This window comes from Meleagris gallopavo, chromosome 6 (genome assembly GCF_905368555.1).
Source record: "Meleagris gallopavo chromosome 6, MGAL_WU_HG_1.1, whole genome shotgun sequence".
Classification (NCBI taxonomy): domain Eukaryota; kingdom Metazoa; phylum Chordata; class Aves; order Galliformes; family Phasianidae; genus Meleagris; species Meleagris gallopavo.
In genome coordinates this window covers 13,260,636-13,285,185 of record NC_139409.1, presented here as the reverse complement: position 1 = coordinate 13,285,185, position 24,550 = coordinate 13,260,636, and the positions used below count along the sequence as shown (strand labels likewise).

At 36.2% G+C, this 24,550-nt stretch overlaps 1 protein-coding gene across 12 annotated transcripts in view; it reads right to left on the bottom strand.

Annotated features, from left to right (window-relative positions):
• Positions 1-24,550, bottom strand: part of PARD3 (par-3 family cell polarity regulator) — a 434,123-nt gene that overhangs the window by 183,634 nt on the left and 225,939 nt on the right. For 11 of the 12 annotated variants that reach the window (XM_085227074.1, XM_085227084.1, XM_085227082.1 and 8 more), the window contains 4 exons: positions 23,487-23,869; positions 12,897-13,036; positions 11,197-11,325; positions 7,410-7,448 (listed from right to left, as the gene is read on the bottom strand). In XM_085227074.1, coding sequence (XP_085083200.1) covers positions 7,410-7,448; positions 11,197-11,325; positions 12,897-13,036; positions 23,487-23,869 — 691 coding nt within the window. The remainder of the gene's footprint in view (positions 1-7,409; positions 7,449-11,196; positions 11,326-12,896; positions 13,037-23,486; positions 23,870-24,550) is intronic. The other variant, XM_085227079.1, reaches the window with a different exon arrangement.

Below are 24,550 nucleotides of genomic sequence, written 5' to 3'. Positions count from 1 at the left end.
CCGGCTGCATTCTCTACAGAGAAGTTCATTCTCTTGCAAGCTTAGACATGCAGACTTCTCAGCAGCTACTGAGCCACTGAAACTTGTCTGCAAGTTACTTTGTGATTACGTAGAGAGAAAAGAAAGAAGTCAATCATGGGACTCTGGGCAAAAAACAGCGCACTGCTGTTTTCACTCACAGAAGCCAGTAACAGAGCTGTATCCCACACTTAGAGGGTAACTATCTTTCTGAGTTATGTATACAACACAAATGGGAACATATGCAGGGCTCCTGTATAAACATCTACAAGGCTGTACAAAAGCAAACACATCTTTCTTGTGTGATGATTATATCGATGTGATAGATTAAGTAACTAGAGCACAAATCCCACTCTAATGACCGCATCAGTACTATCCATTTTACCTGCCCCTCAATCTTTCTGTGTCCAGTCTCATCACAGCGCAGCCCTAAGCCCATTAGCCTCTGCTTAATTTTTATTCTGTTATCCTATCCACCTCACAAACGTGTCATTCTTTTTCTTATTTGAAGTTTGAATTTTCATGGACATCCAAGAGCTCACCAGGTCTAAGAAACGTATGTTATAAAAGGAATGGAATATACAAAATCACAGATGTATTCATTTGGTTCCAATAATGGGCAGCCAGACTAAAGTCACAGCCTTTTCCTGGATATTTTAAATCTTTAGAGGATCTTAATACAGTATTCATTGTTTATTCCTTTCTAAAAGGGTACCTGTGAAAATAAGAAATCGTAAATCCTATATGTTAGGGTAGGATTAGGATAAGTCAGTAAAATTTATCTCAGTACTATTAGAACAGAACAAATTCTTATTTTGAAATTAACATTGTATACGCAGGAGAAAGGAGATGTCAATCAGTTATTACACATATGTTCTTGGCCTCGGAGATGGCTCTAATCATTTTGTCCTTCAGGTTAAGTAGGTGACATTGCTGTCACATCAGGTAACCTTCTGAACTGAAACACACTAAAACATGATGAAACTCACTTTTATCATATGTTATCAAATATACAAACATCCAATGTGTATATCGAGCAGCCCTAAGGAACAAAAACAACAGCTCCATTGATCAGCAGCTATTTTGTGGGGGCAATGTTTGGTCCTTTTAAAAATGCAGATGTATTACTGCTAGAGGTACTGAAAACAGAGCAGGGTAGGTGGCCCAGAACACACCTCTCTGACTTCAGTTGAGGCCGCTCCGAAGGAGGAATAACTGAGAGCTGAGACACCCTGGTATGGTTAGGCACCACAGACAAATGTAACAGCAGATTATTTCGATTTCAAACTGGACCTCCAGCAGAGAGATGCATTCCTCCTGATCAGAGAGCGACATGTGCATTCCATGCTTCCATCCGAGTTTCCCCCTGAAATGCTACTGGACCTTTTTCCTTCCTTTTATTATTTTAAATCAAACAACCGTGTCCTGTACTACAGGTTGTAAGAGTCCAAAGCAGCTACTTACCTAGATTATAAAAAGATAATAGGGCATAAGCCAAATAATCAACTAAAATTCTTGTGCTTGCTTTCTTTTTCTAACTCTTCCTAGGTTAAGTATTTTAATATCTCCCATATGTTAGATAAACACTAATGAATCTTATTTGCATGTATACACTGAGACTCATTATTCATATTAGCTAAGTTAATATGTCACATCTGGCAAATACTGCACTCTTGTTCAAATCAAACAGCAGCTGCTAGATATCAAAAACTATATTTGAATTCTAAGATTTTAAGGGAAATGTGGTCTGCTTTAATTTTAATCCCATCAAGGAAAAGATTTTTGCATATTATATGTGGATTAACTTTGGTATGCCCCTATACACAGAAATGCTAGCTCATGAAAATACTGCAAAACAGGCTTGTTATATTTCCAGTTATGTCCATTTTAAGGATTTAATTTAGTATCAAAAACATGTTCCACATTCTAAAAATGTCTGCAGTTTAATGATTTTGATGGATTAAAAATGGTTTAGGAAAAAAAATAATTTTTTTCCGAAGCACAAAAAATTCTAGCATGTGATTTTCATTTAGCATGAAAATCAAAGCTTTGCAAAAGCCCATGCTTAAGTATATCCACATGTTTGTTATTTATCTATATAAGAACACCATTGCTTGTCTACACTAACATTATTCTTCCTAATGCTAACATTGTGATCTGGGGTGCTGTAGGAACTGTTTTAAGCAGAAAAAATTCTATGTTTAAAATCAACTGATCACACCACTGAAAATATTTCATTCATTATACATTACATTTACCATAATGACTATCATCTATCATTTAAGATCAAAATAACCCACCCCAAATTGCTTCTACTCAAACTTTATGCTCTAACTGTATGCTCTGAGACAAATACACAATTGTAATGCTAACCTCTCTCTTTTTCTTTATTATTATTAGTATTTTTTTTACAGATGCTTATCCTGGAGAAATGAAAACCAAGGGATTAGACACACAGCAGGTGTCCGCTTTGCCAAAGAAGTCTATAAATCTACAGCTCTCTGTACTATTCCTTGTCCCAGAAAAACTTCAATGCACAACACACTAATGACAGAGCTCCCTAAAAATCTTTATACTTCTCTCATTGGGCTATTGGCTGTGTAAGACCTGAAACACTAAAGAAACAGATAGAGTGTCTGGGAAAGCCAGACAGAATAACAAAGTTGAAAGCAACACAACGGCCTTGTAGAAGTCGAGGACAAGGAACTCGTACTGGGCACTGGGAGTGCCCCACATCTCACGCCTACTTCTGCTAGAGGCTTTCAGGCAACCGTGGCAAACCAGTTCATCTCACTGTTTTTCCCAGGATTTAATAGCAAGAAAGAATTAACATCAAGCATCTAAAGGCAACAGTACAGTAAAGTAAGCTTTGTACATAACCAGTGAGTTTTCAGAGGAATTTTAAGCAATGACAGGAACTGTGTGTTCACCCAAGTTAAGCCAAGTGTTTGAAAGAACCCATGATTACATTGCCTGTGCTAGCAGATGACTAACCAAAGGACCTGGGGGCCCCTTTCAGTCCCAATCCTATATCTCCTGTCTAAATTGTAAATATCTTACACAGTCAGCTTCTCATTATCCAAAATAACTGAGGCTGGCATGTAGGAAACAGCACAATCAAGGTGAACAATAACGGGCACATAATGGGGCTTCAGGGTGATTCTGCAAGCTTCTCTGAGGAAACCTGGTATAGAACCTCGGTGCAAGGGATGCTTTGGCATGCAAGAAACTGGCATGAAATTGCCCAGCAAGTTTCCTAAATCTAAACTTTGAGACACTGACTACAGCTGCACTGCACTCCCAGCATGCTCAGAAGAAAGTGAGTCTATGTGGGTGCTTCTTACTCTGTGCCACAGTCACACTACAGCCCAGCTAAGTCTCGTGGGGACAACAGAGACAAAGCTATGAGACACAGGGTCAGTCCCAAGCACAGCGTAACACAGAAGTGCTGGTGGGTCACCCTTGATCATTCCGGGAATTCAAACTATTCAAAGAGCATTCACATGCACAGTCACTCAACTATTATATTAATTATTCACAAGTTATGTCTCCATTCTGTTCATTAATGCCCCCAGAACAAGCCACTAAATCATAGAGTACCTCCTACTCTAAACACATTATCCTGCAGAAGATTACACATTTGCTTCTTCCATTTGATCTGCTTATCTCACAACTTTATGAAAAACAGAACCTGAAACTATTCAAAATAGCACACTGTATTGCATTGTAATCACCTTTCTTTCTCACACCATTGCAATAAAAAAGATATAAAAAGAACCAACATCAGTTATGTGTAGTATTCCTAAACATTGTGAAAGTAAAAGCAGCATCACTTCCACATTTGATCAAATCATTTTGTATCTAATGATATCAGCACTGCCAGCAGTGTGGGCTGGTCTGACTGAATGTGAAATCTTGGCTCAATTTTTAGAAGGTTGGATCACCTATTGCAGGAGTGGAAATTGAAGCTTTCCCATACTGCTGTGTGCAGCGATCATGAAAAGGGTCTGAGTCCTAATTTTGAACTTCTTTAGTAACAATGTCCTGTAGAAAATACTTATACACATATATGGTAATTATTATTTCTCTAGAACTATGCTTACATGAAAGTTAACTTGCCAGTTTGAATTCAGAAAACAAACAGTGAATGACAATTGTAAAAGCAAAATATTACTGAAACACTATTGACTTTCAAAGAATATGGGGGAAAAATTAATTGGCAGATGTTTTACGTAGCATAATTAACAGTTCATTTGAATGCTCTGTAACAAGATTAAGATAATTATGCTTGGAAACAGAAATGTAATAATGATAAATTACTGGTTTTCATATTACGGTCATTCTCCTACATTCCAAATAATCACCATGTTCAGAAATAGGTGCATCTGTTCTATTTTGTCATCATCTATACCAAGGGTTATGACTAGTGCCTGGGCAAAGTAGGGCTTTCAAATGAGATACATGAGATTTGCACCAGGACTAAACCAAATGCCTGTTCCATTCATCTGCAAAGAGAAAATAAAAACATCCGTCCAGTTTTTACTAGGGCACACTTACTGGACAGAGCTGAAGATTCATTAACAATCGAATTTTTTATGACTAACTGAAGAGCAAAGCTTAAATTCTCTGAGCTTAGCACGTTAAACAAACCCCGCAGTTATGGAAGTTCATCAGTGAGAATACATGAATGTGTATTCTGTGAAGGTGTACAAAATATAAAGTTATATGCTTTCTTGGAAGGGCAGTTAAGTAAGTAATAAGCCACTCAATGATTTCAGGCTACGTATAAATTAAGAAGGAGACCACTTGTCAAGGTTTGCTTTTACTATATGCATGAAGATTTTAAATACTGCGTTCAAGTGCCACAATATTAGTATAAATCATTTCAAACTAGCAGTTTCACGAATGTAACCCCTTGGAGTTAATAACACACTGATAAATTAGGCTTCATATTCTTGCATCTATATATAAATTTTATTTCAGGCTTTCCATTTTCAGGGTTGTTTTTTTTTTTTCATCTTTATTTTCAAAGTTGCATTTTTCTCTTGTTTCCCTACAAAGACATAGCCATTAAAAAAACAACCCTACAGTCATTTTCCCTTTAAATTAGAAGCAGATTTTTGTACTTCACCTCTCTCATTTCTAACAGCTTCACTGCTTTCATCACACTTTTCTATCCTTTTTTTTTTCTTTTCTTTTGCTTTGCTTTCTACTAAATCAAGTCCTTGACTCTTGGAGTCTAAAACCTCACAACTAACAGCACAAAGATCAGAGCACGCACAGAAACAGAAATTGCAAGATAGAAATCTCAAAGACCCAAAAATTAGACAGAGGATGAATAAACAGAGATAGAGGCATACCAAAGGAAAATAAAGTAATGAAAAGCACTTTTAAAAATAAAAATAAATTAAAAAAGAAAACAAGTGTGTGACTGCATTATTAATGTGCAGCTGAGGGAATTTGGTTCTGCAAAAAGACTGTATCACATCTACCCAAAGCAAAGAAGATTGGAAGGGAGGAGGTAAGAGCAAAAGCATTTTAAACACTCACTGACACCTTTCACATTTAGTCTGTGTTTTTATTTTCACGCAGAAGGGGGAAATTTTAAGACATTTACTGTTCCTGCTATTGGTCACTATTGCTTTTAGCATTCATTTTAAACAAAGGTCTCACTCCATAATGAAAGAAAACAAAACATTATGCAAAAAAATATTTTTGTATTTACCATCTTTCTCACTTCATTCCTTCACTGTATGTCTCTGCATGTTTCCCAATTTGCTTCCTTATTTCTAAGGCTTGTTTGGGCTTTCTGGCTGATTCAAGCACAGTTTTTCAGCAGTCCCTAGCTACTCATATGCTCCCTGTTGCTCCTACATTACCTCCTTCTTAATGAGAAATGTATGGCTCACACCTATGGAGGAGAAGTGAGAGTGCCTTTCTTCCTTTGGCCTTGTCTTAGAAGAGGCAGAGAAATTGGAACAGAAAACGGCAGAGAAAGGATTTCACCAGAGAATTTGTTACAAAACATGAAGTTTGCAAAAGATAAGCAATTACTTTATATAAATACCTAATAGGCAATCTGCCTAATCTTAGTAAGATTTTGTGGCAGAATTTCAATGTAACTCCTAAAAGCAGGACACTTTTATATGGCCGCGCCCACAATTTGTTTTCAATGGTATTCAATTACAGGCAGAAATGCTATCCTGGGCTTTGATCTTTGATCTTCTCGCATATCAGCAGTACATGTTAAGAAACTAAGAAGATAAGAACACACATGCATTGTAAAGATGTGCTAAAAAGATACTGTGAGGCACGTCAGACACAATGATATACCTACAGTCGTGCAAAGCCCTTATGCAGATGAGTTTCAGACTAGAGGATGTGTAAGGAAAACATAAGGTGGAGAATAAAAGCTGCCTTCAACCCAAATGCTCATTTTGCCAGTTACATTGCATTGGACTAAAACACTGATAATGCCATCCCGTATACACTCTAAACTGTGATGACTGTTAAATCTCTTTTCCTAAACTTGATTTAATCTCAGATACTATCTCACCATCACTGGCAAGGCATTCCAATTCATTTAGAGTTGCTTCTTCTGTTTTTCAGAAGCTTTTCTAACTAATTTCAAATCTCAGCACGAACCCATGTAATTTCTCTATAACCTAATTTAATATTTAATTTTGAAATAGGTACCTAATTGAATGGAGCTTCTTGAAGTGCATTTTTAACTCAGATGTGGCATACATTTAAGGTACATGCATTCTTGCAATATCTTATGGTAATATTTCATAAAATCTTTTATTTTAGTAAACAGTTTTGCATGTTAGTATGTTAATATAATCTGTACTAAAACTGAGTCTGTCCCACTGACTAAAGAGATACATAAACAGTGCAAAGCCTCACTGACACAACACATGCAACCTGTTACAATCTTCAAAGGGTTACACTTGATACTACTTCCCTATAATTTCTTTAAAATAACTAAGAAATCCTAGTTTGGTGTGAAGGTCAATTCAAACTTACATTAAAAGTGCTTAATTGCTATGATTTTGTATCTCAGGTTTTGGTCATATAATCATTTTTTAAACAACTAAGTTACCAAAATTAACACAAACTAAGAGGTTACTATTACCATTTCAACTTTAGGTCTTTGTATATAAAAAGATGTAATTTCAAATAGTGTTTGAACATACCTAAATATTGAATTGTACATGATATTCAAACAGTATTTGAAATTACATTAAAAATGCATTTAAAATGTAAAGCTAGAGAGAGCCATCTACAGTATATAATGTGAAAGGAGGATTTGTGAAACTTTGATGGAGAAGTGCCATATCAGTTTAAAAACATTTGTGAGTCTTCCAGTATGGAAAAGACAAAGCTCTTACCGTTTCCTTTGGAATTTGTGACTGGCTTTGTTCTGCATTCTAAAGGAAGTAAAAAAAATAAATAAGAACACAGCTATATACGACATAAACTATCTATTAGTAGGGGGATAAGCAAAGATGTCTAATTCTGACATGAAGTGGTAAGAGAAAAATGAAGGGCATTCATCATGCTGATTCAATTTTTTTCTAAATTAGAACTAAATGAGAAGTGAACAAAAAGAACTCCAGCAATCTGAGGCCAGAACACCTGGCTTAATCTGGTTATGAAGAAGGTGGATATCTGGCTAAGGAAGGATCACAACTGCTCGCACCATTGTCTGGCTAGTGGAATGTTCTTGGATGTTCTCTCTTCTACTCTTAGGGCTTCAAAGAATGACCTCAGCAATCCAGATGAAGCCTTCCAAATATTTTAATTAAATATCTGTTTTAAAAAACATCCATTCACATTTTAGCAAGGGATTTCCCTTTGCCATAAGTTTGAGTGAACCAGAATAACAGGACTGGGTATCCAAAGACAGGAGGGTGCTTTTAGCATACCATAGGTGGAACCCTCTTGTACTTTGCAATTACGTCTTAGGGCATATGAGGCAAACATACACCATTGGGAAAACATTCTGTATTCCTCAAAATTTCTGGAAACACACATAAGGAATACTGCTCTTCAAAGGCCATGCCCACCCATATGAAAATCCCTTTAAACACTCAGGGTCACCTTGCTGCTGGCTGGATGATCGCTTTCAGGCTAACCAGATATTATTCTTCCATAATGAAAACTGAGAATTTTTTGGATTTTTTTGTTTTGGAGTCTTGCAGAAGATTGAAATTTTTAAAAGCAAGAAAATATAGTGGTAAAATGTTAATGCAAACATTCAGTTAGCTTTAATCTACAGTCAACAACCAATAAAACAAAAGATGAAGGAGGCAAATGCTAGGAACACATAAAGGACCTACAAGTAGCAATGGAAACGTTAGGTTGTAGGATATGGGAGACTAACTGCAGGCCCATCTCTCTTTGCTAACATTGAGAATTTATTTAGCTCAAAAGCCAAGTAGCCCAAACCAATACCTCAATGGATTCAACAGTAGCAAGCTCTACAGAAATATGTCACATGAAGTCAACTTTAGGTTTGTGAGGATGATGACAGTCTAGAGAGTTAAACTTAATTACAGTACTCCTCACCCCTTTCATAATGGAAGGGGGCAAGGGGATGAGATTTTTATGAGAAAATCTCACAGTGATGTGGTCAAACACTAAGATATTAGATGTTTGGTGTTAGGTAACACTGACAGTAATAAAATGCCTGGTATTCTGAAGAAGCATAGCTAGTTTTCCAGATCTCACTGTTGGGAGTGTAGTCCAGCCAATCTGATTTTATACACTGTGGCCACATTTTAATCACTTTTACCATTATCTGTATTATCGAAGCTGCTACACTGAATGGTGGTTTTCCATCACACTCACAGCTCTCAATGTGACAACACAAAGTCCCATACTAACTTCAATGGGCTCGGTTTAACATTCCTGTAAGTTTTATATACAACTACACATTTTTGTAGGTTCCTTCCAGACAATAATGGCAACACGCATCAAAGACATTAAACTCACAACTCTCCTGAAAGTTTATTATCTTCATTTTACTTATAAAGAAACCCAAGGATAAATAACTTTTCAAAAGTCGTTCATGTAGCCATAGCCCAAAACATAAAATTTAAACACCTCTTTTATTGGGATTACTATCTGTACAAATGTTGGCAAATATAAAATGGTTTTAACAGAGTGCTGCTCAGCAAGGAACAGCAAGTCCAGCACTTTATAGGATGGATAATATCAAATAACATGATTTTATGCTTACAGTTTCTGAGACATATCTCATTAAGGCAAAATTTAATGCATACAAATGTAGAAAATGTGACAGAAATAGGGGAAGGATGGAACGACAAAGAAGGTTTGCATGGCTAAAAGATGAACCAACATCCCCTCCCTCATCCAATATTAATTTCCTTTTATCTTCTACATAAAGCTAGTAAAAGTCAATGAGAGGAGCTGTCTGAAAAGATGTTTTTCTTTTAAGGTTTTTTCTTACCAGAGAAGAAAGAACAGCCCTTATGATGGGTTTTAGTTCAACACCTTCCCCAGCAATTCTGCTTATGCTCGTTGACAGCTGTCAGCAGAGCATACCTAACATTTCTTCAAGTCAAAATGCAAACAAACACATCTTTATGCAACAGAGGATCATCACACCCATATACTGTCAGATCCTCACAGTGCAATTTGTTCAACTGCAGCTGCAGAAATGTACAGCAGGTCAGATCTGACCCTCTGCTGAAGAGCCCACCTGACATAGAGATCTGGTTTCTCTAGTCTGATGTCTGCCAAAATAGCTGAGTATCACCTGAGCAGCAGCAGGCAGGCTACCGAGGTTAAACTCACTTAAAGCACCTAATTTCATGTTATTTTTAGACCTAAATCAAGTATTACTATGGTTAAATACCTGCCATACTCACATCATATATTTTTACAAAATAGAATGTTAAATTATGCATTATTTAATTATGTAATTTCCTATATTTAGTATAGAAATAATATACACAAAATTAATAATTTTCTTATTTCTAAGTTTATTTAGAAAACTTAAAAAGCATTTTCATTCACCTTTATGAAAGATAGCAATACTGTGAAAATTACATATCATAGGAAATTATAAACAGATTGCTTTCATGGGTGCAGCAATAATGTAGGCATAATATGACTTCAAATGGTTCATTTCATTTTAACCTGCAGACAGATGCATCAATACTTTCAGTCATGTTCCAAGCATACTGAGCTAAAATTGTGATACGTTCACAGTATTCCCTGTCATTTTGACTTACTAGGTCTAATTGTAGTTTTGAAAATAAAAGACTAATGTTAAATGTCTTGAAATAGCCAAACAAAAATCTATTATTTTTGCATTAAAAATAACACAAAACCAATAGAAAAATGAGAGAATCTATTCATCACACTACAAGCCACTTATATTTGTCCATTTTTATGATAATGCAGCCAAATAATTTATTTTTAGAGCTATATATAGCTATGATAATACAAATAATAAATAACTTCAGCAGTTTAATTGAATAGAGAACAAAGACTGCTACATTCAACGTCTATCTTTTCATAACATAAATTATCTTGAATAATTATCAGAGAAATTTCTGTATACATTATGCAAGTGGAACAGGTACAGTATGAAACATCATTTTATTTCCATTTGATGTAAATTTCTCAGAAACATTTTTTGAATTACCCTGATAAATTAATAACTGCAGGGTTTCCGTTGCATAGAGAAATATCATTTATATTCAAAAAAGGCTACTGTTTTTTATATATTCCACTTTTTAGGTATTTACATATTCTGTTTTGGCATAATAGTATATGCACTGAAATATTTTAGGAGCAAGTAGTGGGATAAATGGCAAGCTTTCAAGCATAGATTTGTCCATGTGAAAGATATGAAATAATTGCTTGTCTCCATGCATTCAAAGAAAGTTCATCCAATAGCTACTTCTATAGTAAACATCTTCACTCAAAGTAAAATTCTCACTTATACATTACTAACAAATATTTAATTCCAATACTAGATCTCAAAGGCGATAATAAACATTCATGTGAAATGTCCAAAATAAATACTATTTTGTTTACTTATATGCAGTGCTGGCTATGCATGTTTACTAGTAGGTGACAAGATCAGATCATCTGCTCACATTCATCTAAATAAATCTCTTAGCTTCTCTCTATTTTACGCACCAGTTCCCTTGGATGGAATGTTTCTTCCTGTCGAAAAATCAGGAGGCTGACGGTCCCTCCCATCTTGGTGCTTCTCAGCAAGGACACAACTTCCTCTTGAGTTTTGCCTGTTAAGTCAACTCCATTTACCTGAGACAAAGGAAATATTAGAAATTGATAAGACACTGAAATAGGAAAAATATTAGATTTCATGTAGAAAGTTTATCTGATTCTCATGAGATGGTGTTTTTTAAAAATGCCGCTGAAAAGTACTGCTTCCTGGCTCAGTATCACTTACAGAAATTGCTGTAAATTATAATAAACTACATAAATAAACTCAAATCATATTTATGTGATTTTCAGAAACAGACCACATATACTTTGTCTAGAAATATTTCAGAAACCTGGATCATAACTGTAGCCAAAGTACTATCAAAACCTCAAAGCACTTTTATCAAATACTCACATTTAATTTGAACTCTTATATGGTTGTTTTATTTCTCTTTCACACATATTATTACTATTCACACTATTTCACACATATTTAATATTTATAGCAATTTTTTCTACTTTGCTATTTTCTTCTTCTAGTCAATCTCCTCTCTGGCTTTCTTCATGTTTTTATTTTTCCCATTCTCCACTCTCACTACTGTTATTTATGACACTTTCTCATCTCCAATCAAGAACATAAGAAATTATGCCAGATGTTGTCTTACTAATTAAACATGCATTCTTCACATATGAATACAAATAAGAATCAAGATAGCAATGTTTCCTTGCACTTAAGCAACAACAGAACACTTCACAGTATTCTCTACAGCAATTTCATCTACCAGTATTTTTACATGAATTTCTGCATAAAATTCTTTTGATGAAAACAAACGTGTGTGATCCAAAGATGATTCTGTCTTTGCACTGGTGTTATACATACATTCTAAATATATCTTCCAAAATAAATTGTGCCAAAAGTAGAAAACTCTTTATCCCCAAAACAATATAGTGCAGGGTTTTTTTTTTGCTTATATTCAGTAATCTGACCCCTTGGCCTCCATATGCCACTTACACAGTGCAGCCAACTATGGAGTATGTAATGGAAAATTTTCCACAGTACGATTGCATGAGATAACTTGAGGAAGGGAGAAGCCAGGGAAAGACAGGGTATTCTCAGGCCTCTTTGGAAACATTGTGGGCACATCAACAACGTGAAGGAAGGGAACTCAGTGCTCAGAAGTTAGCAAACCATCTTCTTTTCCCTCATAGGAGATCACAACTCACACAGTTGAGGTGCCATAATCATCTTAGATGCTTCTCAATCTCCTACCTAAGTCATCCAGGTTATGTTGATATACTTTCAGCAATTACAATAATTACAGAAGGCTATGTGCTCTAGAAATAATTCAAGCTGACTTTGTCAGTTTGGCAGAAAAGTGAAGTTAGTGCACAGAGAAGCAGTTACACAAATCTCAGTTGTACCTCCAGTGTCATTTGGCTTAGGGACAGCAATAAAGAGCTGTGGAAGGTGACATCTGAGATCACTCCAGCTTGGTCTGAAGGAAAATATTAAGGGAAATTTAATTCCCTTTAGGCCATCCTCCCTTCAGGACGGAAGTAGCCTCGTTTCTCAGCAGCACTACTCCACTATCATATAAGCTATTGAGAATTTTTAGAGTGAATTACTCTGTGGGTTCATGCCAAAACACAGACATGCAATGCATCTTCACCTCAATTAATCGGTCTCCAGCTTTTAGTCTCCCATCTTGAATAGCTGCACCTCTTGGAAGGATGTTTTTCACATAAATTGGGGCAGAGCCACCAATTGGAACATCTCTTGAAGTAATGCTAAATCCCAGGCCCTCTGTACCTGCATAAAGAATGTATAATGTTACTAGTTAAAATGCATTTTTTATATTTTATATTGTATTTTAATTTCATTCAGCAGAATGTATGCATATCTCACCGATACAATCCATGAAAAAAATAATATATAATAGTTACTGTACAGGAGAGGGAAAAAAAGCACAATATAACTGAAGTAGTGACTCTTGGCAAGGTGGCTTAGCAAGCCCTTTGTGAAACTCACTGTTCTTATGATTTCCAAGTCACTGCCATATTTCCAACTTTCTATTTCAGATTAGATGAGTGACAAGGAACCAGAACAAAGCATATCTGATGTCCTGTCACCGCCTTCCCCCATGTCAATCTGGATATTGTCAATAATCCCCTCTTTTTCTTTTGCAACTTCTTCAGCAAGTCCTTAGACGTGAGGCCACAGGGCTTTGTCAACTCCCGTATGGGCACCAGCATGAATGGGCAGAACCGTAACTTCATCGTCTCATTCCTTCTGCTCATTTCTTCAGCAACTCCTCTGCCCCATGGGCTCCTGTCCTGGCTCTTGGTAAATCCCTCACATATGGTTCCACACAGAGATGTGCAAGCTGGTGCACATTTGACTGCACACTTGGCTGATGCAGACTGAAGCAAAGCAGAGACCTCTAAGGTGGCCTCGAGAAATCTGCAAGAAAGTCCTGTACAAATGGTAAATGAGGCCTGCTCATATCTAGAAGACAATTTGTCTCTGAATTGTACCTCATGGTAATACCCCACTAGCAATAGGACTTGCAAGAAGGGATAACAAACAGAAGTCTTTCCTATTACGAGAAAAGCTCACTTGTGATCTTCCCTCTAAAGTAATCCATCCAAAGTTGTTGACAATCTTTGAAATTCTAGGTTGAAGTCTCTGTGACATTACACATCAGACAAGGTCCATTTGGAATACTTAACCCAGCATGAAAAGCACAGAGACAGATCGAGAGCCTCCAGAGTGGCAGCATCTACATCATCAATTTGAAACACCTCGGAAGTTGTCAAAATACGTCCAGAGTTCAAGGCAGGCATACATATGACCAATCTAGATTTAGATTGTAGATTTTTAGACTTCTACCTGATTGACTTAGGTAACTTGCAGTTAGGTCTCAGCTATATCAGTTTTACCTGAGGTTCCTTCCACATGCATAGTTATGGTCCCTAAAAGTTGCGCAACACAGTATATGTATACACGGGGACAGTCACTGATTTTATACAACAGCCCTCAACCTGGAGCCTCTGGGAAGCTGAGTGCATCCTGTGTGAAAGACACACAGAATTACTTCAGGTTAAAGCCTGAATTAATTTTGGCCTTAATCTTCTCCATGTTCATTTGCTAAGTCAGTTTTTCTATTAAGCATGTTAATATTCACACTTACAAAAAGGAAGGAACAGTTCAATGCAGTTGGTATCAGCTTATGCCCATATTTCTGAAATCTGCACAATTATATTTGACTAAGATGTAGTACAGTATAATTTGTTATCATGAAGTTGACACAGGTGATGGGGGGTTGGAAAACACAACCTTCTGAAGTCTTCGTCTTGAAAGTATCTAAGTCCTAATTTACCCACAGCAAGTGTGTGCAGCTCAGATGGTTCAGGAAATTTGGATCAGTTCCAAATTCAATGACACAACTTCCCTTCCTTATGTCTGCAGCATTCGAGATAGATGAAAAAACTGATATTTGAATTTGAAAGTTTTCAGTCATTTTCAGACTGATATAAAATTTATTAGTGCTATTACATACAGATGAAAAAATGTTAGATCTCTTAACATCCATATTTTACTTTGGAGACCTCACAATTTTAGTGACGCTTCAAACATTCATAGATCTCTTTAGCTTCTTGCAACATGTGAAAATGATCTATAAAAGTGAAAGGTTGGGGTTTTTTTAAGTAGCATCTCTGCTTTTTATGGAATTTATCTCTTCCTTAATTTAAGGATCTGTGTAGAATACTGCTGTTCAAATATATGTTTTGTGTGCTAAGATTTCTAAAGTGCTATCAGAGCGTGACAGCATGCCCAGGACAATATTTCATTATTAATAAGCTTAATTCCCACAGTTTGTTCATGGTGTTACTACAGATGCCTGGTTCACACACTCCATTTTAAACCCCCACAGAAAAAAAGAAAGAAAGAAAGAAAGAAAAAAAAACAAACAGAAAATGAAACATTCACATTACAAATGTGCACAGAATATAAGCTTGGACTGTGGCATTTTCTGCTGTCAACTCTTCAGAAAGACTTTACCAAAGTGAGAAGAATGCTGAAGATCCAAGTCCAGATATTAGCAGAATAACACTCTAATTACTCATTTCTGTGGAAAGAGAGGGCTTTGGGCTTCATTCTGCTCTGCTGCTTTCTATGAGGCTTTTTATGAGGCAGCTTTTGGCTGTCATTTTCAGCTGGCTTTTTCACAGCTTCACTATGCTATTGGTAGATGGGTATGCTATCTAGAGCTGCCCGTAGCTGGATAATGCAGCTTCACAAACTGCCATGCTTAATTGTATTTAAGTTAGGATTGACAACACAGGGAGATAAATGGGTATGTCTGACTGTCGCCAAAAATAAATACGATTTCAGTGACTGAATTGTTCTGAAAATTTTTTTTTTCTTTTCCTTTTTATATACAAAATTAATTCAGTTATCCCTACTCCATGCATTTTAGTTGCCCCATTAACAGCAATGGACAAAAAATATCATCTCCCTGTTGCTAAAATATATTTAGTCCTGAGAATGTAAAATTGTGAGATAGGGTAACTGTGCAAACTTGCTGTAAACGCCTCTGATACTTCTGATTTATAACAAAAAAGCACTAAAATGGGAGAAACTGGACATGCCAAACCAGAACAAGAAGTGAAAGAATAAGAAATTTCCATCTTTTTGAAAACACAAAGAGTCCTACTTAAAGTCAAGAGCTTTAGCTTGCAAGGTCTAGATTATCTAAGCTATGTCCAATTCAGTATCTTAGAGATTTTAAATCACTGACAGTAGAACACATCTTCTTCACTCTATAGTTGTCATCTCTGACAACTATTAAATTACACCAAGTGATAATAATGTTTAAAAATTACCCATTAATTTGTGTAATGCAAATTCTTAAGCTCTTTTTGATAAATCAGCAGCTCTCTCGACAAGTTAGAGCTCCCCTTTTTTCCTGAATGCCATTTTGAGCACACCTCCTAAGGTCACATTATCTGAAAGTGCTCAGCCAGCTCCTACCTGAAGACAAAGAAGTATTAGGTGAATAAAAACAGCAGAGGCAATAGCAAAGCAGCTCTGTTGTACAAACAGATTTGAGGCAGATTTAATGTTTCAGTTGGTGTTTTGGAGGATATTGGTTCTATTAGCAATAAGATACGGAAAAAGAAAAATCCTTCATGGAAATCATTAAACATATGTTCAAAATGAACACTACCTTCTCATTTGGAATTAGTCTGATCATAAACTGATAGGATGTTAAAATAATTTTTAAACCTTACTGGAGATTGCTAGATTTTCTGTTATCCCCAGTAAAGAACTGTTTAATTTCTCAGTAATGCTACGTTTATCTTCTAGACTGTAGGAAGAGTGTCTGGAGTAACATTTCTCGTTTTCCAAGGCTCCTCTGCATCAAAAATTGTGCAGTCCTCAATCAGCATCAACAGCAGGTCTAAATTCTCCAGAGCAAAATGGGCCACTGGGGAAAAATACTGCCAGAACATGAGACAAAAAGCAGTCATCTCCTCGCCATTGCTTCCTCTGCTTACATGTCACTCTCTAAAGGACATTAATTCAGAGACTGAATGAGGAACATCTGAAAGATCTGTACTGTTTACTATTTACAATACGTCTCTTATAGTATTTTCCCTTCAGGAGTGTAAGCAGAGTTTGAAGTAATTCATACTCTTCTTTCTCCTCTACTTTAAGAAAACGTACGAGTTCTCAAGTGCTTCCATACAGATCTCCCTCCATTAAAAAATTATCTCACCTCTAAAGTCTTTTTATCAAAATATTTGATAATGATACAATTGGGCAATTTGCTAGTACTTACACAAAGGATGCAGAGAAAATTTTATAACATCCTAAATATGGAAAATCCATGTGGGTGAACAGTTTTCAGATGGAATAAAGGATTGTAAAGCAAAAGTACGGACAAAGAACACAACCTCATTTTCATAAAATAATAAGGGATATTGGATACACATATTAACAGTTCGTGACACAAAGTAGTTTAAACAATTGAATTACAAAATAAAACATCTCCACTTAATGAAAGCATTGAATTATGAAATTATCAACTATAAGGGGAAAGATAACATTACAACAAAACTAACTAGAAGGGCTGAGCATTTAGTGGCAATAATCACAATAAACGCTCTCTTTCCGAGCATTTCAAATTCCTGCTTTTTCACCATGGACTGTTCCTTGAGATCTGTGGATGGATGGATGATTTCCAAAATAATTGTCCTATTATTTTACCCTAGAAAATAGTTTTTGCTAAGGACTGAACCTCATGCAAGAACTGAACTGAAAATATCCTCTCCTCATCATTAGGGGCTCCAACAATCTAACCAAGACCATTTTAGATACTTCCTGAAAAGTTGTTTTACTGCCTTTACTTTAAGCTCCATATTTTCAGAATATCAGCATAATTGTGCATGCAAATGACTGTTTATAAGTCTGTTTCTTAGCTGTCTATAAAATTGCTGCAGCCACACGCCCAAACAATACAAATAATTGCACGCCCATTTTTTATGCAGTTGCATGGTTTGGAATGAACATTCTCTCTCTCTCTCTTTTTTGATCAGAACATAATGATCAGAAGTATGAAAAAAAATGGAAAGGTGAAATTTGATGTATTCTTCTTCAGTGGATAGTAATGCTAAAAGTTATTTGCTTCACTTCTGAATCTTACTTCTCAAGGTCACTTAAACAATTTAGGAATCTACTACATTTCAGAAGTGACAAATACCATTACTGCGTCTCAAAAGAAAATCTAAAATCAGCCTGCTTCTAAGAGAACATTTCAATCATTTCAAAAGAAATTTTAAATAAAAATTTAAAATGTCAGTTCAAAGTCTGGATGAAAAAAATGTGTGGGAAAACAAGAGAATATGATGAAAAATGCATGTAAATCTGTACAGTTCAGATACATAATGCAGAGTAACTTAATAGTCAAGTTTAGGATTCAATGTTTTATTGCTGCACTGTATAAACCATTTAACACAAGTAAAACAAGTGATTTTCTATACATGTGCTTTACTCCACAGCAAATATAATGTAATTTTAGAACAGTTTGGTTAGAAGGAACCTACAAGATCATTAAGTCTAATGGCCTGACCACTTCATTGCTAACCAAGTGTAATCTTAAGGGCACTATTCAAATGCTTCTTGAACACCGATAGGCACTGGGCATCAGTCACCTACCTCTCCAGGAAGCCTGTTCCAGTGTTTGAAAACACTCAAGGTAAGGAAATTTTTTCCTGAACCCAATCTGAACCACCCTGATGCATCTTTGTGCTGTTCCCATTCTGTCATCAGTTTCCAAGAGCAGAGCCCAGAACCTCCCTCTGCTGGCTCTACTCGGGGAGCTGCAGACAGCAGTGAGGTCACCTCTTGGCTTCCTTTTCTCTGGAATGGACAGCTACATAACCTCAGCCCCTCCTCAGAGGACAAGCCTTCCAGCCCTGTGACCAAGTTTTGTTACCCTCTGGATGCATTCAGTATCTTAATATCCTTATATTTTATATATCTTAATATCTTTTTAATATTTTAATTTAGCTTTCTTACAAGCTATCCATAACAACTCATTTCTGCCTCCAATGATTTCTTTCTTTCTTTCTTTTTTTTTAAAAAAGAGAGGTGTGGCAAGGCCGAGTGCTGCACTGTGCAGTGCCCAGGCACCTGGGAAGTGTTGCAGTACTAAGCTGCAATAAGAGGCATCATTAACAGCTACAGAAGGGGGAACAAGCAAACAGGTACCCAAGAGGAAACTGACGAGCAAGAAGTCTCATAATTCTCCTCACATATGAAAATTACGCATTTTTCTCTGCACTGAAATGCCTCCTTCAGGCCTAAGCATCTCCTAGAACATGGCTACGAGGCCCTTTCTGTGACAGACCTGGCAATCCCTACAGCTTTCTGGCTGAAAGAATAACCTTTATCACTATGTTCTTTCTCTTGAAGCTATAATATTTTGCAAGAGATAAATACTCTTTGGGCTATGCTGGCAGTTAAGCTGTGCTCTGGGAGCACAGAGATACAGACTGAAGCCCAATTGTACAGAATTCTTCAAAGAGAAAACAGGGAAAAGTTTGGTGGAACTAGTATCACAGAATCGCAGGGTTGGAAGGAAACTCAAGAGATCATTGACTCCAACCCCCCTGCTAAAGCACGTACCCTACAATAGGTCACACAGGTAGGTATCCAGACAGATCTTGAATATCTCCATAGAAGGAGACTCCACAACCTCTCTGGTAACGTGTTCCAGTGCTTTGTCACCCTTACTGTAAAGAAGTTCTTCTGCATGTTAGCATGGAACTTCCTCTGCCCAAGTTTTAGGCCATTACTGCTTGTCTTATCACTGCACATCACCAAGAAGAGACTGGCTTCATCCATTTGCCTCCCACCTTCCTTTAGATATTTATAAACATTAATCAGACCCTCCCACAGTCATCATCTCCCCAGGCTGAACAAACCCAGGCTACCTAGCCTTTCCTCATAGAGGAGATGCTCCAGGCTATTAATCATCTTTGTGGGGCTCTGCCGGACTCTTTCTAGGAAATCCCTGTCTTTTTTGAACTGGAGAGCCCAGAACTGGACACAGTAGTCTAAATGTTGCCTCACTAGGGCAGAGTAGAGGGGGAGGATCACATTCCTCTACTTGCTGGCCATGCTCTTTTTAATGAACTCTGGGATACCATTGGCCTTCTTGGCCACAAGGGCCATCTCCAGCAGGTCATCCCCTAACCTGTAATGATGCATGCAGTTATTCTTCCCCAGGTGCAAGACTCTACACTTGCTCCTGTTAAACCTCATCAGGTCCCTCCCTGCCCAACAAAGAAAAGAATCAACTTAGAAAATAAGAGCTTAGATTTGACATTTTAGCTGAAGAATGATATATTTAATTTAGTCAGACAAAAATGTAGTTATAGATAGCTATGATCCAACACAGTGAGTATTACCATATTTAAGGGCAATCAAATTTGAGGAAGCTAATTCAAAGATTGAGTACTTCAGGTTTTTCTTAGAATAGTGATGTAAAAAAAAACAGTATATGTGAAATCTGATTAATATAACATCCAACTGAAAAGCAGCATTTTGAATGCTTTAGTGAGCATTAGGTTAAATGCCACAAGAGCTCAGAGACTTGAGCCTTAGAATCCTTTGTTGAATGATAGGTTATTTATTATTTATAAGTGCTGGTCTAAATTTCTCTCTCAATTGTATTGGCTCTTGCTGGCAAAAAAAAATAAAAAATAAAAATCACTCTGGAACTGTACTTTTGTATATGAGATCAAAATTTGTCCTGACACTTATTATATCACTTGTGTTATATCAGTGATCTTATTTTCTCTATATATTAGCTGTTAAGAACTGCTTTATTTATTTGTACTTACTATGATTTTACATCAAAATATATATAAACAGGATGGCTGTCATCTCTTGTGCTATCTTAATTTGTGTGAACTATTAAGCCAGATTGTTATACACCCTAATAGCATTTGAATATCAGTAATAAACACTACATCTATATGCTAAAAGTTCAGGCCCTGACCTTTAAAGGAAAGATAAACAGATATCCATTTTCATTTAGAAAAGCCAACAAACATTCTGCATTGACTGAAACATATGACTGACCTTCTCTTCTGACTTTATTAAACTGCTAGATCCTATGAAAGTTCAGGTTATTTTAAATTGCCAAAACAGCAATAAATATTAAGAAATCATAATTACAGAAGCACATACTGTAGGGCTAACTTACTGTGTCATTTTATATAATATAGCTCATGCAATATATAGAAACACAGCTGTAAGCTCTCTTTGTAATAAAAAGGAGTCAACACTCATATACTACATCATTAACCAAAATACCCAGGTTAAATAAAATGTGAATTTCAAGATGAAGCTTGTATGCCTCAGCACACATTTTTTAAATTTAATGATGATAATTGGTGAAATAACTGCTGTCTGTTAGCCACAAAGAAAGCACATTTGTTAAGTTTCCATAAAGCTTGTGCTATTACAATATCCTTCATTAGAAACAATCCGAAACGATCAACATCCTTGTTGTACTTGTATTTCTAACAAACTACTTGGGGTATACTTAAGCGTTTTACTTTGATTGTTATTCCACATATATGTTAAGAGTGATCAAATGAAAGCCAAAATGGGAGGTCTTGCAGTGGATATTAACACTCACATTGTTAATTCTTCTCACAGTGGATTATATGGACACGTGAAAGACAGCAGTGATGTAAAGGTATCCTTCTTTATGCACAGATATTTATTTTTTTTAATATCACCATGCATAAAAAACAGAATACTAAATAGTTTCTCTCTGTAACTTCACAATCTGAGCTAGGTGTAATTTCTGCAAATGTATTATTCTCATATGAGGAGCATAAGAGCAAATATTCCCTACAAACCTCTGATATAATTTAGATATGGGTTTTAAACCTTTTATTAGCGTAAGAGACATCCAATATTTTCTGGTGTGAACTAGATGTTAAGTATCTTGTAGATCACTTTCCATCAGCAGGTAGCATGTATCTCCTCTGCAAAACCATCTATATAGTGGTGCTAGCAAAGTTATTAAAGAACTTGGGGGAGTAGTTATTGATGAAATATTATCCAGTGCAAGAGGACCAAAATTTAAACTCATATCACAGCCAAAGTATCCATAATAAATTACAATTACATTCTCTTATCACTTCTGTCATATGTTTTGTGCAAAAATGTTGTTTTTCAATATTCCATATTCATTTGTTTATGGTTTTAAATTATTTGAAAACCTGGCTAGGAATTATTTTATATAAATGTCCAAATGACATTTCTATAGGCTTCCAATGGACACAAAAAAAATAGGTAAAAGTCTGCAGTGACTGAGAGCTTACTTGTAAGCACAGTAATTCCTTTCACATCTAATAGCAAAATGCTTTTCCAAACAGGCTGACTTGAGCTGATGGCCTCAAGTATTTCTTGAAGGAGCATCAACAACAGAAGCAAACTGTCAACTCAACCTTATGTCATCTAAGTTTGTGGAGCTTAAAATTCAGCAACCAGAAAGACACAATCTGGTGGTTCACATGAAGTTCATAGAAAAGAAAGCATTATGATAATGTGACAAGAAGCCTGGCACCTGTGAAACTAAAATCTCTACCATTCAATGCATTGTCTTTGATATCTTTCTACTAAAACGATAATTAAACATTATCAACACTAGGAAAATACAATTTCCTATGAGGAAAACAAAGTTCATGAAGAATGTTGTCACACAGGTAAACTTTTTGTTGCAAAATGTAAATACTGCTCTTATACCTACCCTAAACATGCTCATTCTAATATCACAGAGCTTACAGCATGCATCATCCTTTAAAAAGCATTTATCAGGAAGTAAGAAATACTTGCATCTAAATGCCATTTCATTGTAATTTAAGCAATTTTTAAAGCATCTAGATGGTAATTATATAAAAATATCAAACTTTCTCACTAAGGGCATTTAATATATGATAAAAATTCCATGGGTGTACCATTGCATCTGCATGTAGTATATACATACAAGACAGATGTCAAGATAAGCATGCACCACTTTCTTCTCTGCTCTTAAACAGTCTCTCAACCCTTATTCAAATTACATCAGATAGGAAATATCACATTTCATCTCTACAGTTTAAACAATAACTTTCACATCCCAGTGGATTTAAAAAAAAACATGCTAGCTAGAAATAAGAAAGTCCATATTACCAACTCAATTCAATAGACTTTTAAAATCTAACAGTAAAACTGCAATTTGAAAAGTCATGCTAACCATAAAGTTCAGAAATCTACAGAAAATACAGAAAATATAGAGTATACAGAAAATATTCAGAAATTACAAAATACAGGCCATTTTAGCTTATTTACTTTTATTAGTTGAATAATTCCTCACTCCCTGGGTTTTGGCCAACAGAAGCTGTAAAACCCATGGCACTTCTCTTTTTTGTTAACAGATAGGAAATAATGTCACAGCCCTCTCAAAAATGGTCTTCTGTAAATATGTTGAACGCACTGAATGCAAGACTGCTGTTGGGGACAACGCAACCATTTGGCTTGAGAATGCCAGTAGCATCTGTGTTTCAGAAATAAATCCATTGCCATTCCTATGCTACTGCAAAGTGCCACGCCTAATACAATGGCACTGGACACAAGGACATACACCACACCATACATCTTACAGTATATGAGAAATGCACCGGTGCCTTACCTTTTCTTAGCTGTATACTGAGCCTCTTCCCTATCTTTTTGGTGTTATATCCGCTGTTTACAGTGGAGGTGAGGACTTTCTGAGGTGACGGTACCAGGCCCGATGGTGGTTTCCCTGATGAATTCAGACTGTGAGGTAGCTGCGAGTAGGACTCGGTCTGATCAGACTGGTTGCCCGCTCTAGACATTCTTTGTAACGTGTGAAGTCCAGAATTGTGAATATTTTTGCTGTCATTATACTGGGAATCGGGGCTGAACCGATTGGAGTAGTACATGTTCTTCTCACTTTGGGACAATTGCTCGTATTGTTCTTTGTTTGCTGCAGGGACCACATGGAACCAAATGAATGGCGTACGCATGGCTTGGCGAAACATATGCTGTGCTCTAGGTTTCAAAATGAACAGAAAATTAGCAAATTAGGTCTGGTGGACTACGAGACATTATAAGCATAATTACTGATGTTAATTAAGCAACATGAGCTGACAGAATAGCAGAAATTCAGGCATAAAATATAAAACCTGAATCTGTTCAATAGTTTTCGTTGTCTGCCTGTTGCTAAGGTTTATTGCCTTAGGGTAACACAATGGTTAAATATGCTTAAAAAGTAACATTCCAAATACTAAGAAAAGCAAAAATTTTAACCACAATCTTGAAAGGCAGATTGCTCTACGGCAGGATTACAACATACTTTCTTGCTTTGAACCTTGATAATTGCTTCTTCAGATACAGTAATCGCAGTGATGACAGAATTATTGGAATGAAAATTACACTTTATACAAAGACTAGGTCATAAACAGACTTTGGGCACTAGGTCACAATGAGAAATACACAAAGTCAAAAAGTCTCCTCAGGCTTACATTTTGATTCAGAATCTTAGAGCATGTGGAGACAAGGTACTATCCAATAAAGGATAAAGATATAAAGAAAGCATTTCAAATGATTGTTAAAGTACAGGACAATCAGCCTAAATGATATTCTTCTGGCTCTCAACATACGTAAGCTTTCAGAACAATATTAGCATGTTTAAAATCAGACATTTTCTGCATATCTATTTTTTGCTTTCTA